This window comes from Stegostoma tigrinum, chromosome 5, assembly GCF_030684315.1.
Source record: "Stegostoma tigrinum isolate sSteTig4 chromosome 5, sSteTig4.hap1, whole genome shotgun sequence".
Taxonomy (NCBI): Eukaryota; Metazoa; Chordata; class Chondrichthyes; order Orectolobiformes; family Stegostomatidae; genus Stegostoma; species Stegostoma tigrinum.
In genome coordinates, this window is record NC_081358.1 from 114,581,839 (window position 1) to 114,596,872 (window position 15,034).

General features: G+C 40.2%; 1 protein-coding gene across 8 annotated transcripts in view; it reads left to right on the plus strand.

Annotated features, from left to right (window-relative positions):
• ankrd12 (ankyrin repeat domain 12) overlaps nucleotides 1-15,034 on the plus strand; it is a 164,522-nt gene that overhangs the window by 112,843 nt on the left and 36,645 nt on the right. For 7 of the 8 annotated variants that reach the window (XM_059646222.1, XM_048528545.2, XM_048528549.2 and 4 more), the window contains 2 exons: nucleotides 8,158-8,226; nucleotides 11,333-11,497. In XM_059646222.1, the coding sequence (XP_059502205.1) occupies nucleotides 8,158-8,226; nucleotides 11,333-11,497 (234 nt within the window). The remainder of the gene's footprint in view (nucleotides 1-8,157; nucleotides 8,227-11,332; nucleotides 11,498-15,034) is intronic. The other variant, XM_048528554.2, reaches the window with a different exon arrangement.

A 15,034-nucleotide genomic window follows, 5' to 3' on the forward strand; every position in this document is an offset into this window, starting at 1 on the left:
TATGTTTGACAAGATGCAATGTCAAAGGTGTCTTCACAAAAAAAGAACTCACGATGAGGGAAGTAATATTCCAGTATGATATAAAGGGGATTACTAATTGACAGGAAGCCAGTGAGATGACAATAGGGAGAATTGAGTAATTTCATGTTGACAGGTGTTTATTAATGGTGTGCCACAAGAATCCGTGCTAGGGTATCAGCAGTTTTCCGTCTGCCTTCATGACCTGAATGAAGGGACCAAATATATGACAGCTGAATTGGCCAATGATGGCAATGGGAAGTAGAGGAGTGGGCAGAAATTTGGCAGATAGAGTACAATATGGAATTTATTTTAACCTTCTCCGCTTTGCCCAAAAGAATATTATCTCAGTGGAGTTGAGTATAGAACATTCTTGCTAAAAGGGTCAAAGGATATGGACGGAATAAGCAGGAATAGGCTGTTGAGTGAATGATCAGCCGTGATCATCATGAACAGCAGTCTTCAAGGGCTCTAATTTTGCATGTTATTATGTTGTGGACGTTTTGGTTCCCCCCTCACCTGTTGCCTGGAATGAAGGAATTATCTTGAGGAAAGATTGAGCCAGTTGGGCCTTTAACAATTGGTGTTTAGAACAATATGGGGTAATTTTGGAGACTTTAGAGAATGGATGCCTCCTCTTGTGGGGGTAATATGGATCCAGGAGGCACAGTAAAGGTACATCACTCTTCGTTAAGACAGAAATGAGGATTTTCCCTTTTTGCAGGTCATTTGTCTGTTATTTTCTAAATAACTGGTTAGACTACAACTAGCGTATATTGAGCAATTCTGAGCACTACACTTCTTCAAAACTTTTAAAGTTTTGAGTAGCATACAAAAAACATCTACCAGAATAGTAGCAGTAGTAATGTGGAGAAACCTAAGAAGCACCAGTATGCGGGGAGCTGTTCAACAGATTTGGTGTACGCTGTAGTTTATGCTGTAGTTTATGCTGTAGTTTATGCTGTAGCTTCAGCCTCAATGGGTGGACAATTAAGTGCAGAAATCAGAAAATTTCTATTTTGTCCTGCTTCTGTGCCACATTACACCAGTGCCTGGTGAGGGCACATTGAATTAAAACATAAGACTGAGCATGAAATTCCAATAATTTCCCAGTGAGATAGACCAGAAAAATATAGGGTGCATCCATTCACATATAAGTATGTTTTTTAACGTCATGTCAAGTCTTAAGTAGAACATAGAACATTACAGCACAGTACAGGCCCTTCGGCCCTCGATGTTGTGCCGACCTGTCGTACCGATATGAAGCCCATCTAACCTACACTATTCCATGTACGTCCATATGCTCGTCTAATGACGACTTAAATGTACCTAAAGTTGGCGAATCTACTACAGTTGCAGGCAAAGCATTCCATTCCTTTACTACTGAGTAAAGAAACTACCTCTGACATCTGTCCTATATCTTTCACCCCTCAGTTTAAAGCTGTGCCCCCTCATGCTCGCCGTCACCATCTTAGGAAAAAGGCTCTCCCTATCCACCCTATCTCACCCTCTGATTATTTTATATGTTTCAATTAAGTCACCTCTCAACCTCCTTCTCTCCAATGAAAACAGCCTCGAGTCCCTCAGCCTTTCCTCGTAAGATCTTCCCTCCATACCAGGCAACATCCTAGTAAATCTCCTCTGCACCCTTTCCAAAGCTTCCACATCCTTCTTATCATGCGGTGACCAGAACTGTACACAATACTCCAAGTGCGGCCGCACCAGAGCTTTGTACAGCTTCACCATAACCTCTTGGTTCCGGAACTCGATCCCTCTATTAATAAAAGCTAAAACACTGTATGCCTTCTTAACAGCCCTGTCAACCTGGGTGGCAACTTTCAAGGATCTGTGTACATGGACACCGAGATCTCCCTGCTCATCTACACTACTAAGAATCTTACCATTAGCCCAGTACTTTGCCTTCCGGTTACTCCTACCAAAGTGCATCACCTCACACTTGTCTGCATTAAACTCCATTTGCCACCTCTCAGCCCAGCTCTGCAGCTTATCTATGTCTCTCTGCAACCTACAGCATCCTTCATCACTATCCACAACTCCACCGACCTTAGTGTCGTCTGCAAATTTACTAACCCATCCTTCTACACCCTCATCCAGGTCATTTATAAAAATGACAAGCAGCAGTGAACCCAACACCACCGACTCTTCCAGTACACCACTAGTAACTGGTCTCCAGGATGAACATTTCCCATCGACGACCACCCTCTGTCTTCTTTCAGCAAGCCAATTTCCGATCCAAACTGCCATATCTCCCACAATTCCATTCCTCTGCATTTTGTACAATAGCCTATTGTGGGGAACCTTATCGAATGCCTTGCTGAAATCCATATACACCACATCAACTGGTTTACTCTCATCTACCTGTTTGGTCACCTTCTCAAAGAACTCAATAAGGTTTGTGAGGCGCGACCTTCCCTTCACAAAACCGTGCTGACTATCCCTAATCGATTTATTCTTTTCTAGATGATTATAAATCCTATCCCTTTTAACCTTTTCCAACACTTTACCAACAACTGAGGTAAGGCTCACTGGTCTATAATTACTAGGGTTGTCTCTACTCCCCTTCCTGAACAGGGGAACCTGTCCAGTCATCTGGCTCTATTCTTGTAGACAATGATGAGTTAAAGATCAATGCCAAAGGCTTGGCAATCTCCTCCCTGTCTTCCCAGAGGATCCGAGGATAAATCCCATCCGGCCCAGGGGACTTATCTATCTTCACCGTCTGAAGGATTTCTAATACCTCTTCCGTGTGAACCTCAGTCCCACCTAATCTAGCAGCCTGTATCTCGGTATTTTCCTCGACAACATTGTCGTTTTGTATAGTGAATACTGTTGGGAAAAAAAAGTACTGCCAAACATCTTCCTGACACTCAAAATTTACTTGTGCAGCTTCATTAGGGATTTAAGAATAACATTTTTTTCTTGTGCTTTATAAAAAGGACAAAGATGTGATTTACATTTCTTTGTGAGTGATCTTTGCATTGAATTAACTATTAAACTTTCACTTCCTGGTTTTGACTCTGCATGGCACTGTATGGATTTTCAGTTAGGTTGAAGAGCAAGAGTTTGCTTGCTGTCTTCTGTCAGATCCACTGAGGATGCCACACTGAAATGATTCTGTAATTGTCATTAGTAGGCTTTTATGCACTAACTTAAAGCCTAGGCAGCTGCAACAGGAATGAAAGGCAAGTGCTGTTTGTTTGCCACTAACTGAAAAATTCATGTCAGTGTTAAGTTTAATAAACAGTTGAAACAGGATGTAAGCATGTGATAAAACATAAAATATTCCTACATCTGCTGGTTCAGACATCAAGAACAAAGGAATCTTGGCATTTTGTCACTGGATGCAATAGACTGACTGTGCTTGAAGTATTTGCAAACTAATTGCATTTACTACCTTTTATTTTCAGTCCCACTGGTTACTTCCACTTGGTTTAACATTTGCGCAATTAACATAGTTAAAAAGACAGATTTATTGTACTGATTGAGCACTTAAATATGAGCCACAAATATACCCTTCACCACTGTTTTATTTGTTCAACTGCTAGATGAAGACAACAGAAATTTTTGTTCTGCCGAGGCTTGACCTCATAAAACTGCAGTTCGATGAAATCTGTAAAATTGGATTAGTGTACATTAATAGTGTAGTTGATCATTTGTCCTTTCATATTGAAGTATAATGAATTCTTGTCAGGTTCTGCAAAAAAAAATTTATCCAACAACAGTCAAAAGCATATCCCACGGAAATGTTGAGAACCAGCAAGAATATCACCTTTCTCACTTTTTGTATGATTTTAAGAAGTCTGGTAAATTCTTTTGTAATTTGCCATGTGAGAAATCCCATTGAAGATTGTGCATTGCTTTAGGGTTTTATCTTTTAATCTATTCATTCAATGTCATCAGTATAATGTTTCTGATTATCAGCCTTTATCTGCTATTGCAATGTTCATTTATTCTAATAACCAATATACTTGCTAATGACCCTAAGGATTTCTTATTGTTAAAAATGTGTAGCTTAATCTTGTGTTGTCCAGGATTAAAAATTATTTCAGTTTCTGTTTGGCTTTAAAGGCGGCCAAGGTCTTTAGCCTTGTTTGCAGTAACTCTCTCCACATTCTGAGCAAATGTCTCCATCTATATACATCTTCCTCCCCTCTGTCATGAATTGCTGCTTATTCTTCTGTTCCCACTATGCCACCTTGAGAGGCTTGGAATGGTTTCTTCAAACCACGTTGCTTCATCTTCAGGCATGTGTTTCAAAATAACTTTTTAGCACTCTGTTTCATAAGTAAAGTACTTTTTTATTTTCTTGTTACTCAGACATTTTCTTTCAGGTGAAGAAACTTTATAGCCTGTTTTACATTTTAAGAAAAAACTGCTATAAAAAGTTATTATATGGCTGCGTACCAACAAATGTAAGCATTATTGAATTAACTGCACAGATGCCAGTGTCTCGTCACCAAGTCGCCCTTTATTTACATGTGCACTGTACATGGTTTCTGACCAGCCAGCTCCAAGCCAGTCCCTAGAATGAGGAACAAAAGCTCAGCAGGTCTGGCAGCATCTGTGAAGAGAAATCAGAGTTAACGTTCCGGGTCCTCAGAACTGGACCTTCACCGGACCCGAAACGTTAACTCTGATTTCTCTCCGCAGATAATGCCAGACCTGCTGAGCTTTTCAAGCAACTTCTATTTTTGCTTCTGATTTACAGCATCCCCAGTTCTTTTGGTTTTTCCCTAGAATGTGGAGACTCTTTGAATCTCCTGTTAGCTAGGGCTCCCTGAATGGAGTTGTTAACCTGGGCCAATCAATAAGGTCCACTTCGCCCTTCTTCCAATCACTACAATTATATTTTGACTCCGGGGTATTTTGTAAGGAGAGAAGTGTGGATGTGGCTAATAGTTTTAGGAACCCTATAATGCGTGTTTAACCTGTGAATTAAAATTACCCCAATAGTAAATGAACAAACAACAGTAAAGTTTTTTATATAGCACCTTGACATGGAAATATTCCCAAGACTCTGCATTTTAAGGAACATTGTGAAGGAGCATTATAAAATAAAACATGATAGTAAACTGCAAGGAAATATTCGGTCGGAATTGAAAAGACCCTTTTTTTATGGTGTAGCAAGCTCAAGGGGCTGGTTGGCTTACCCCCTCATGCTGGTGTTCATTCTTAAACAGCTTGGTTTAGGGTGCAAATGTTAATAGAACCAGTCATAAGTACTACATGCAGAATATTGCCAGGACTGCCAGGACCCATCATAGCCTTTACTGCATCCAATGTCTTCAGCTACTTCTTGATACGTGGCCTGAACCAAAATGTCTGGAGACTGACACCTGTGTGAATGAGATCCACATGAGCCAGAGATGGACCATCTATTCGGGAATTCTGACTGAAAAAGATCCCTCGTGCTTCAGCTGAGTCCTTCTCACTGACGTTCTGGAATCTTGCATCATTTAAGAGTGAGGATGTTGTGTGGAGCCTCCTTTTGCTAGTTCTTGCATTGCCCATCATTCATGACTGGATGTGGCAGAGTTTGAATCTGCTGAGTTGGTTGCGGAATCACTTTTTTGACTATCTGTCTCATGATGTTTTGCTTCCTCATTTTTAGTATGCATGTAGTATAGCTTCACTGGGTTAACACCTAACTTTTAGTTATGTCTGGTGCTTCTCCTGGGATGCACTTCTGCACTCTTCTTTGAACTAATATTTGTTCCTAGTGTGTTGTTAATTGTAGAGTGGTGAATATGCCAGGCCGTGAGGTCACGGATTGTGGATGGATACCATTCGGCTGCCAATAGCTCTCAGCTCTACTTGCATACTATTTTCAGCTGCTATAAGCATGCAAATTAGAAATAAACAATTCGACCCTTCAAGCCTGCTGGGCCACTCAATAAGATCATGGCTGAGAGAGAGCGCGATAATGGGAACTGCAGATGCTGGAGAATCTGAGATAACAAAGTGTGGAGCTGGATGAACACAGCAGGCCAAGCAGCATCTTAGGAGCACAAAAGCTGATGTTTCGGACCTAGACCTTTCATCAGAAAAGGGGGAGGGGGGCACGAGAGTGTTCTGAAATAAATAGGGAGAGGGGGGAGGCAAATCAAAGATGGATAGAGGAGAAGATAGGTGGAGAGGACAAGTTCAAGAGGTGGGGATGGAGCCAATAGAAGTGTGTAGGTAGGGAGGGGATAGATCAGGCGGGGAGGACGGACAGGTCAAGGGGGCGGGATGAGGTTACTAGGAAGGAAATGGGGGTGTGGCCTGAGGTGGGAGGCGGGGATAGGTGAGAGGAAGAACGGGTTAGGGAGGCGGGGACGAGCTGGGCTGGTTTTGGGATGCAGTGGGGAGATTTTGAAGCTTGTGAAATCCACATTGATACCATTGGGCTGCGGGGTTCCCAAGTGGAACAGGAGTTGCTGTTCCTGCAATCTTCAGTTGACATCGTTGTGGCACTGCAGGAGGCCCAGGATGGACATATCATCTAAGGAATGGGAGAGGGAGATGAAATGGTTCGCGACTGGGAGGTGCAGTTGTTTATTGCAAACTGAGCGTAGGTGTTCTGCAAAGTGGTCCCCAAGCCTCCGCTTGGTTTCCCTGATGTAGAGGAGGCCACAATGGGTACAATGGATGCAGTATACCACATTAGCAGATGTGCAGGTGAACCTCTGCACTTCAAGCCACACCCCCCATCTCCTACCTACTAACCTCAACCTCATCCCGCCCCCTTGACCAGTCTGTCCTCCCTGGACTGACCTATCCCCTCCTTACCTCCCCACCTACACCCGCCTATCTAACTTGTCTGTCCCCTCTCCACCTATCTTCTCCTCTATCCATCTTTGATCCGCCTCCCCCTCTCTCCCTAATTATTTCAGAACCCTTTTTTTTTCCCCCCCCCCTTTACTGATGAAGGGTCTAGGCCCAAAACATCAGCTTTTGTGCTCCTAAGATGCTGCTTGGCCTGCTGTGTTTATCCAGCTCCACACTTTGTTATCTGAGATCATGGCAGATCCTGTTTGTTTCGGAACTCACATTCCCTCCCACTCCCCCGCAATAGCTTATATTCTTGATTAGCAAGAGAATTCAATCTGCAATAAATACACAAAGTTCTGCAGAAACACAGCAGGTCAGCAGCATCTGTAAAGAAAAACAATTCACATTTCAAATAGATATGACTCTTCAGGATTGGGAAATGATGTTTTCTATACTTTTTACAGCCAGAGGAAAGGCAAGGAGAAGAGTGTGTAAAGGCCCAGTGCAAAAGACCAAGGGTTGCTAATTGGGGTGAAAGAGAACTAGAGACATGGAAGGGTAGAAATGGGTCCCTTTGGGTGATAGTGAAATAAACAAGACATAAATAAGGTAAGTTTGTGGCGAAGTGGTTGAGGGCGACATTGCAAGAAATGGATCAGACAAGACTCAGGACCCTGTCAGCCATGGTGTGGGAAATTCATTCCTTGGTTGAGGAAAAAGGTAATGTCAGAGGTGCTGCGGTAGAAGGTAGCATCTTTGGACATGTGACAAAGTCTGCGAAACTGGAATGAAGTAGGGTGTGAGGAAGTGTAGTCACACTAAATGTTGCGGTAGGAGACTTGATGGTTTTTTGTGGACAGCATGCCTTCTCCAGAAATGAAAACATTGACTCATCCCTCCCCGCTTTGAGTTCTGAGATGGGTGATAATGAGAGAAGGACAGTTTACTCAATCTCAGAAATGTTGTGGTGCAGAGGGAAGCCATTTGGCTTGTCATGCCTACAGTTTGATCAGTGTTGATTAACATGGTTTATTTCCACAAATTATTGAAGCTCTTTTTGGCAAAGTATTTAGTAGTTTTGATCAAGTGTTCACAGTGATATAATCATCATCATGCTGTGCAGGGGAACAATCTCTGATAGCATTTAAGCTGTAAAAGTTTTTGAAATATTTGTACCGTTTGCACTTTAAATGTCAAAAAAAATTCACGATCTTGAAGGAAGTTGTTTTGACTAGACTGCTGTTAAGCTAAAAATCCCTCATTACTCTGGTTTATTGAAGAGTACAGGATGTACTTTGCTAACAGTGTACTTAAAATGTTAAACATTTTTCTTACTTTGCATTTTCCATTTCTCTTGGTTTTTAGATTCAGATCCAGGACACTCAAGTGAAACGTGGGGAGAGCGATTAATACCACCTTATAGGACATATACAGGTAAATGCTGTTAACTTTTGTGAAAGCTTCTCTTCCCCATTCTGAAAATAAATGTGGGCTAGGAGAAAAATTCTAATTCCAGTTTATTATTATTGATGTTTGTGCCAGCTTACCTTTTTTCATTTCGTAATCGATGTGTGGGATAATGCAGTGTGACAGCATTCTCTGGCGACTGCAATGGCCAGTTCCATTTCCTGCTTAACGTGGTTTTGTTCTATAACACTACAAAAAAATCAACTCCTCTGGCCTTACTGATCAGTCTACTCTGGAAATTGAGTTGAGTAAGAATATCGCTGCTCCAGTTAAATTATTCAACAAAATCTTAGAATCCATTTTCAGCATCCTTAATGCTCTGAGCATACAAGGGGTAGTTCTGACCTATCTTGTCAGTCTATAATCATCATACATGAAGGTGCTGCATAGCTTTATATTTTTATATAACTACCTACTTGGCAGAAGTTGAACACCCTAAGCTTAAACTGTTTCAGCAGGCCACCTTAGACTAGTATACTGTCTTTTTGTGCCACTTTCTTTAGTGTACCTACTTTGGTCACAGGATAAAGATAACTGTTGCACTCTATGCTATTCTGCTTGCGTAAGAAATGACTGAAGCTGCATTGTTTCATTCTGTTGTAGCAGAAGTAAACATAAAGTTGTCTTAGTTCGGAGGCTCATAGGACTACTGTGTCATTAGAGCGATAAGACTGATGGTGGTTTAACCTGACAGTCTCAGTGCCTCAGATGACGGGCGAGGTTGGGAAGAGGGAGATTCATAGTAACCATAGTCGGTAGGGGAATTGAACTCTCACTGTTGGTGTCACTGCATTGTCAACCAGGCCTCCAGTTAACTGTGCTAACCAGTCCCCCTAGGCCACATCTCTTCCAAAGTTTCTTTATTCATTATTCTTACACTACACTTTTGTATCCATGATAACATAATTTTGCTATTTTTAGCTTAGATATGCTTAAAGTCAAGTGATACAATTAATGAGATAGAGATAATGGGAACTGCAGATGCTGGAGAATCCAAGATAATAAAATGTGAGGCTGGATGAACACAAAAGCTTGTGCTCCTGAGATGCTGCTTGGCCTGCTGTGTTCATCCAGTGATACAATTAATGTTCCATTCGAGGTCGTGTAATACAGTACTGATCCAAGGGTCTATTGTGTCTACAAGAAATCAATTAATCACTGCGTCAGCTGTCATATGCCTCTCAGCCAAATTTTCTGTTCTACAAGGGGATAATTTAACACGTGCATTCCCTGTCTGTTAAGTAACAATGCAATTTACTGATGTCCAAGTTATCCTAACTCAGCCATTTTTATACTACTGTCCCTAAATATGCAAATTCTGCCTTGAATGAGCATTTATGGATAATAAAACATTGCCCTACTTCGGCATACCCAGACAAATTTTGAGAGAGAATTGATAAATAGAAAGAAACGTTCACAAATGTTTCTTGGTCATGGTGTAGATTGTTCATAAACTAGTGCTCATCAAAATAACCTAAACTGGGGAATGTTTTCAAATATTTTGTCTCAATGATGTAATTGAAAAAATCACTGTTTGATTCCAGTAGAGTTGATATGAAGTTTTCTGATTTTCTAATTGAGAATAAAACGTTTTGGAAACTGATCATGTGCTTTCCGTTTTGTGACTCGAGCTGCAGGTTCTAAAAATTGAATTGTAAGTTGGAAATGAGTTACATTGAGACATTACTGAGCTGTATTGTACACGATTTCAATTTCATTTTGTACCATTTCAAAATTAATATACATATTGAATAATTTAATATACACATTGTCTTTGAGAATGTCCTGTAATTTTAATCACACAAATTGGTATAGTTTATAACATTTTTCACTTTAATTTTCCTTGGAGGTTCTAAAACTGAAATGGAAGGTTGTAAAATGCTGTAAAATATCTTGCAGATTTAAAAATCGTGACCTATTGATTAAAATAAATTACGCTAATCTGAATGTGGTATTACTTACTTGAGTTATGTGTTTTTGTCTAATTTTTTGGCATACGCCTTAATTCCTGTTGTGTGTTATCTGTTCTGCCAGCTATTCAAATGATAGTGATGCTAAGATTATTCAAGAGCACAATCCTAAACTGTATATTGATCAAATTCCCCTCTCAGTAATGCACTAATATGAAGTGATTGGACATAGGCATATTCTTATCATTTTACATAGTAGACTGCGAGACAAATGCCAAATGTAAACCAGGCATCTTCCCAGGGGGAAAAGAGAGGATCAAGAGGATATTCATTTAACGTTTAGGCGGTTTACTCGATCTGTTTTAATTATTCATTGACATTGGCATAGTTTAAGACTGGATTAGCCCACACGGCCCCTCCAACCTGTTTACTTTTCAGTTAAAACACAGTTGATCCAGATGTTTTAATTCCATTTGCCTGCCTTAATTGCAAGTTCCTTGAAGGCCTTGCCGAATAAAATCTTGTTAATCTTCAGTCTCGCAAAGATTGCAAATCTACCAGCATCTTCAGACCTTTTGGGGGGGAAAAGACAAATTTTTGCTACCCTTGCCTGAACAGGGTGCTTCCTGATTATATTCTTAATTTTAAAATTAGAAAGAGGCTATTTGTTCCCATATTATTGATTTCCATAGCACAGGAAATAATTCCTCCGTGTGAAATCCTTTTAAATGTTCTCAGTGCCTCAACTAAATTGAGATTCTTCAATATCCAAGGAACGCAAAACATGTTTGTTCAACCTGTCCTTATTTTCGCCTTCTTAAACCTTATAATTGTGTTGAATCTGCACCAGGCTGTCTCCAAGATCAATATAGTTCTCCTAACTCTCAATGTCCAAAACTTAATACAGTACTCCAGATATGGCCTGAACCAGATTCTGTAGGTACACAATGATAATTTCCTCTGTAATACAGTCCCCTTGAGATAAAGGTAAACTCTATGGAACTGGTAAATTTTGAATTGTTTTTCATTCGTTGCATTTCGTAGATTTTCGTAGATTGCGCTTTGATTAAATTTTTGTAGCCAGATGAACTAAGGAAATCATGCAAGTTTTTAGAAATCAATGTTTTATTAAAATGTAACCTTTTTTTAAAAACAAATTTCAGAAAAGGAAGGTCCTGAGAAAAAGAAAATGAAAAAGGAGCCCGGAAACAAAAAAACTGTTCCCGTTTGCAAAGCCACACTTGGCGGCATACTTATCGGGTATCCATTATCGGAACGTCAGCAGATGGCTCTAGTGATGCAGATGACTGCAAGAGATAACAGTCCAGGTCATACCAACCATATTTTTTTATTAAATTGTATATTTGTATAATGTTTATGAGCTCGTAAGGAACAAGAACTTATGAGCTGGTTTGGTATATACTATCGTAAATTAATTATAACAAACTTTTTACGATTGGCAAACACGATGTGCTGTGAAAATAGGTAAAGCTCTTCAAACACTTATGAACAAAGTTAACTGAAAGTGATAATGGGAACTGCAGATGCTGGAGAATCCAAGATAATAAAATGTGAGGCTGGATGAACACAGCAGGCCCAGCAGCATCTCAGGAGCACAAAAGCTGACGTTTCGGGCCTAGACCCTTCTCTGATGAAGGGCCTAGGCCCGAAACGTCAGCTTTTGTGCTCCTGAGATGCTGCTTGGCCTGTTGTGTTCATCCAGCCTCTCATTTTATTAACTGAAAGTGATCCTGGTTGCAAGTACTCAATTATCCATTATAAAACAGTAAGCTTCCTAAATAGACATTTTACAGATAACTTGCATCTTAAGGCATTTTGGAGAAAGTGTGTGATTGACTGACACATGTTTGCGTCATTCAGATTTTGCCCAGTTTTCTTCCCATCTCTTCTGGAAGTGCTGATTCCCCTCACTTGTGTACTGTTCCTTAGGCAGCAGTTCCTCTGGTTTGTCATGACTGAATTTCCTGCTGAAGCATATCTGAAATCACAGGTGAAGCAGACCACTTGTGTGATTCCGGGATGTTGCAGTTGGCCTGGTATGACACTTCATTACGAATCAGCAATTTTACTAGCAAGAATTTAATCAATATTTTGCCAAGTAAGCAATTGCTTGAAATTTCTTGGCATTGTTCTATGTGGAACAGACATGGTAAAACTTTGACATCTTTATAGTAATACAAGCTTTTACTTCTGTTATCGATGTCTAAGATCCAATAACTATAACGTGGGAGAGAATGTCCCTTTTCACTCATTGCCTCTGATATGAAGGGGCAGACCTAAGACTACATAAGTAGGTGGCAAAGTGTCTCGGTGGCTAACACTACTGCCTGACAGCACCAGGCACTCTGATTCGATTCTTGGGTCTGGGTGGGATGCTCTGCAGAGGGTCAATGTGGGCCGAATGGTCTCTTTCCACACTGTAGGAATACTGTGATTCTATGACCAGCTATTCAATAAAACACACAAAATTAAGTAGTAATAACTTGTTTTGAATAATTGTGTGGAAAGGGATAAGAAACATTAGAGAGAAGTGCCAACAAACTGAAAAAGGAATGAAATGTCATACTTTCAACCTGCGAGCAAAATTTGTTTAATACAGGTATCATGCCTGGGGAAGGTGAGGTGATGACTGACAAATGAGACATTAATCCAAGCTCAACTCACATCATTTGCATGCAGAAAAACTGCTAAAGAGAAATGCCAGTGGCAAACTTTAAAAATGTGCAGGTAGCTGACCCATCCTTTCCTTCATTATTACCAAAAACACACAATCATTAGCACTGTGTCTTACAGTACTGGAAAGAAATGTTCTGGTTTTTTTGTTTGGTTGTGTGTATTTAGATTTTCTGCTCTTTTTATATTTTCATATATAGTTATTTTTCTTCAGTCAGCAAGCATCGATGTACAAATCTAGAGATCTCTCGGCACAGTGATAATGGGCCAGTAAGTCTAGGTTCAAGTCCTACCTACCCCAGATTTGTTGTCATGCATCTAAACAGGTTGACTAAAATATATTTTCCATGTGAGAATCTGAATTCTCCAGCCTTTGGATAGCATAATTTTTGGACATGGTCTTTGTCCTTTCCTGTTTTTTCACATTTCAAGTCCGGAATCTTTGTCGTTGCTCTGTTGTGAAACCCAGTCTAACTTTGGGTAGAATCCAATTTTAGGCCCCAACTCATAACCACTAGGAATCAGTTTTGCTGTACAAGAAATAGAATTGTGCCGTTCCTATATATTTGATTTGATTTTGTTTTCTCACTGATTCTGCAGTGGCTTCATGTCTTATCAGTATTATTTTACTGATTCTTCTGTTAGGTGTAATATGTCTTGATGCTCTGGCTAGCTATGCTGATCTCATCGATCATTAATATCGAAAACATTGTTCAGCTATTACATGCTATTCTGGTTTACTTCTGGCTCCCATGGAGAAGTTGAATAAATGAGGAAAACTCTGTAGATTGCTAACCAGAGATATAATCTTTTTCATTTTCTTGACACCGTCCACACACAGTTTACAGCAGGTCAATCCTAGTCCCTTTCAGATGTAATATTTGGAGAGATCTTGATATTTCATTTAATATTGGGAATGGGGGTATGTATGCAGAAGATCTAATCTTATACATTACCTGTAATGTTTGATGTCATCTATTATCTTCGAAGAATTAGATAATTTGGCATTGTTAATTTAATCAATCGATTTACCAGAATAACTCAAATTTTATCCTAAAGTAGTATTTTATGTTTGCTACTGCCAGAAGATTGTATAGCTGCAGGGGGGTGAGGGACATGAGATGGGTGCATTAAGGGCAGAAAGAGCGACAAGAGATGGTGGTCTAGCCAGTGACATCCACATCCCATAAGTGATTAAGTTTTTGTTTTCAGTTTTTTAAAATATAAGTTGTATCATGTTGGTAAAGGTCAAGCTTCATTCAGTGGGCCAGACAAGGTCTGTCAGTCACTTTGAGCAGGAACAAATTATTGCAGATGCTGGAAAATACACTGAAAGCAACAAATGCTGGAGATCACATTGGGTCAGACAGCATCTGTGGAGAGAAAGCGAGCTAATGTTTTGAGTCAAGTTGACTCTTCGTTAGAGCTGAAGTGAAGTGTGGAGGGAACAGCATTTATGCTATAGTTTGGGGGAGGAGAGCTGCAGGTTGTGGATGTGGGGTGCTACTGGAGAAAACATGTTGATAGTTCAGATTAAGTGATCGAAAATTGAGAATGCCTGAACAATGGTGTGTCTCCTGCCAGACTTGAAACGACAGTAACTGGGATGGGCAGAGGACATGATAACCAGCTAAAAGAAAGGGAAGAGATGGTTTACAGTTTAACAGTATTGAACCTCTAATATTAAGTTCAAAAGGCTGTAAAGTGCCTGTCTGAAGATGAGATGTTCCTCGAATTTGTGCTGTTATTCACTGGGATACAGCAGCATGCTGAAGACAGACGTGGGCATGCAAGCAGCACCTGGGTCTTAACTGTACAGCCATTTTATGGAGTTTTGCCCAGCTACTGGGAGATTTTGTAATGTCATGGAACAAAAGGGAGCATTGTCCCTGAAGGTAATTTTGAATCTTCCCGCACTATAGAAATCCATTTGCCCATGTATGGTTATGAGTAGCTGGAAATAAAAAAAACACGAAAATAGCTTTCGATCTAATTCACAAGTTTTTGTAGAATTGGTTTGAGAGAATAGAAGCAAAATTAGCTCTGCCAAGTGCACTTAAGACATTAGGAATAGGAGTAGCAACCCCAAGGATGTTGGTAGTGGGGGTTTGTGATGTAACACAATTAAATTTCAAGAGGCAGTGGTTAGATTGTCGTCTCTTATTGGATTG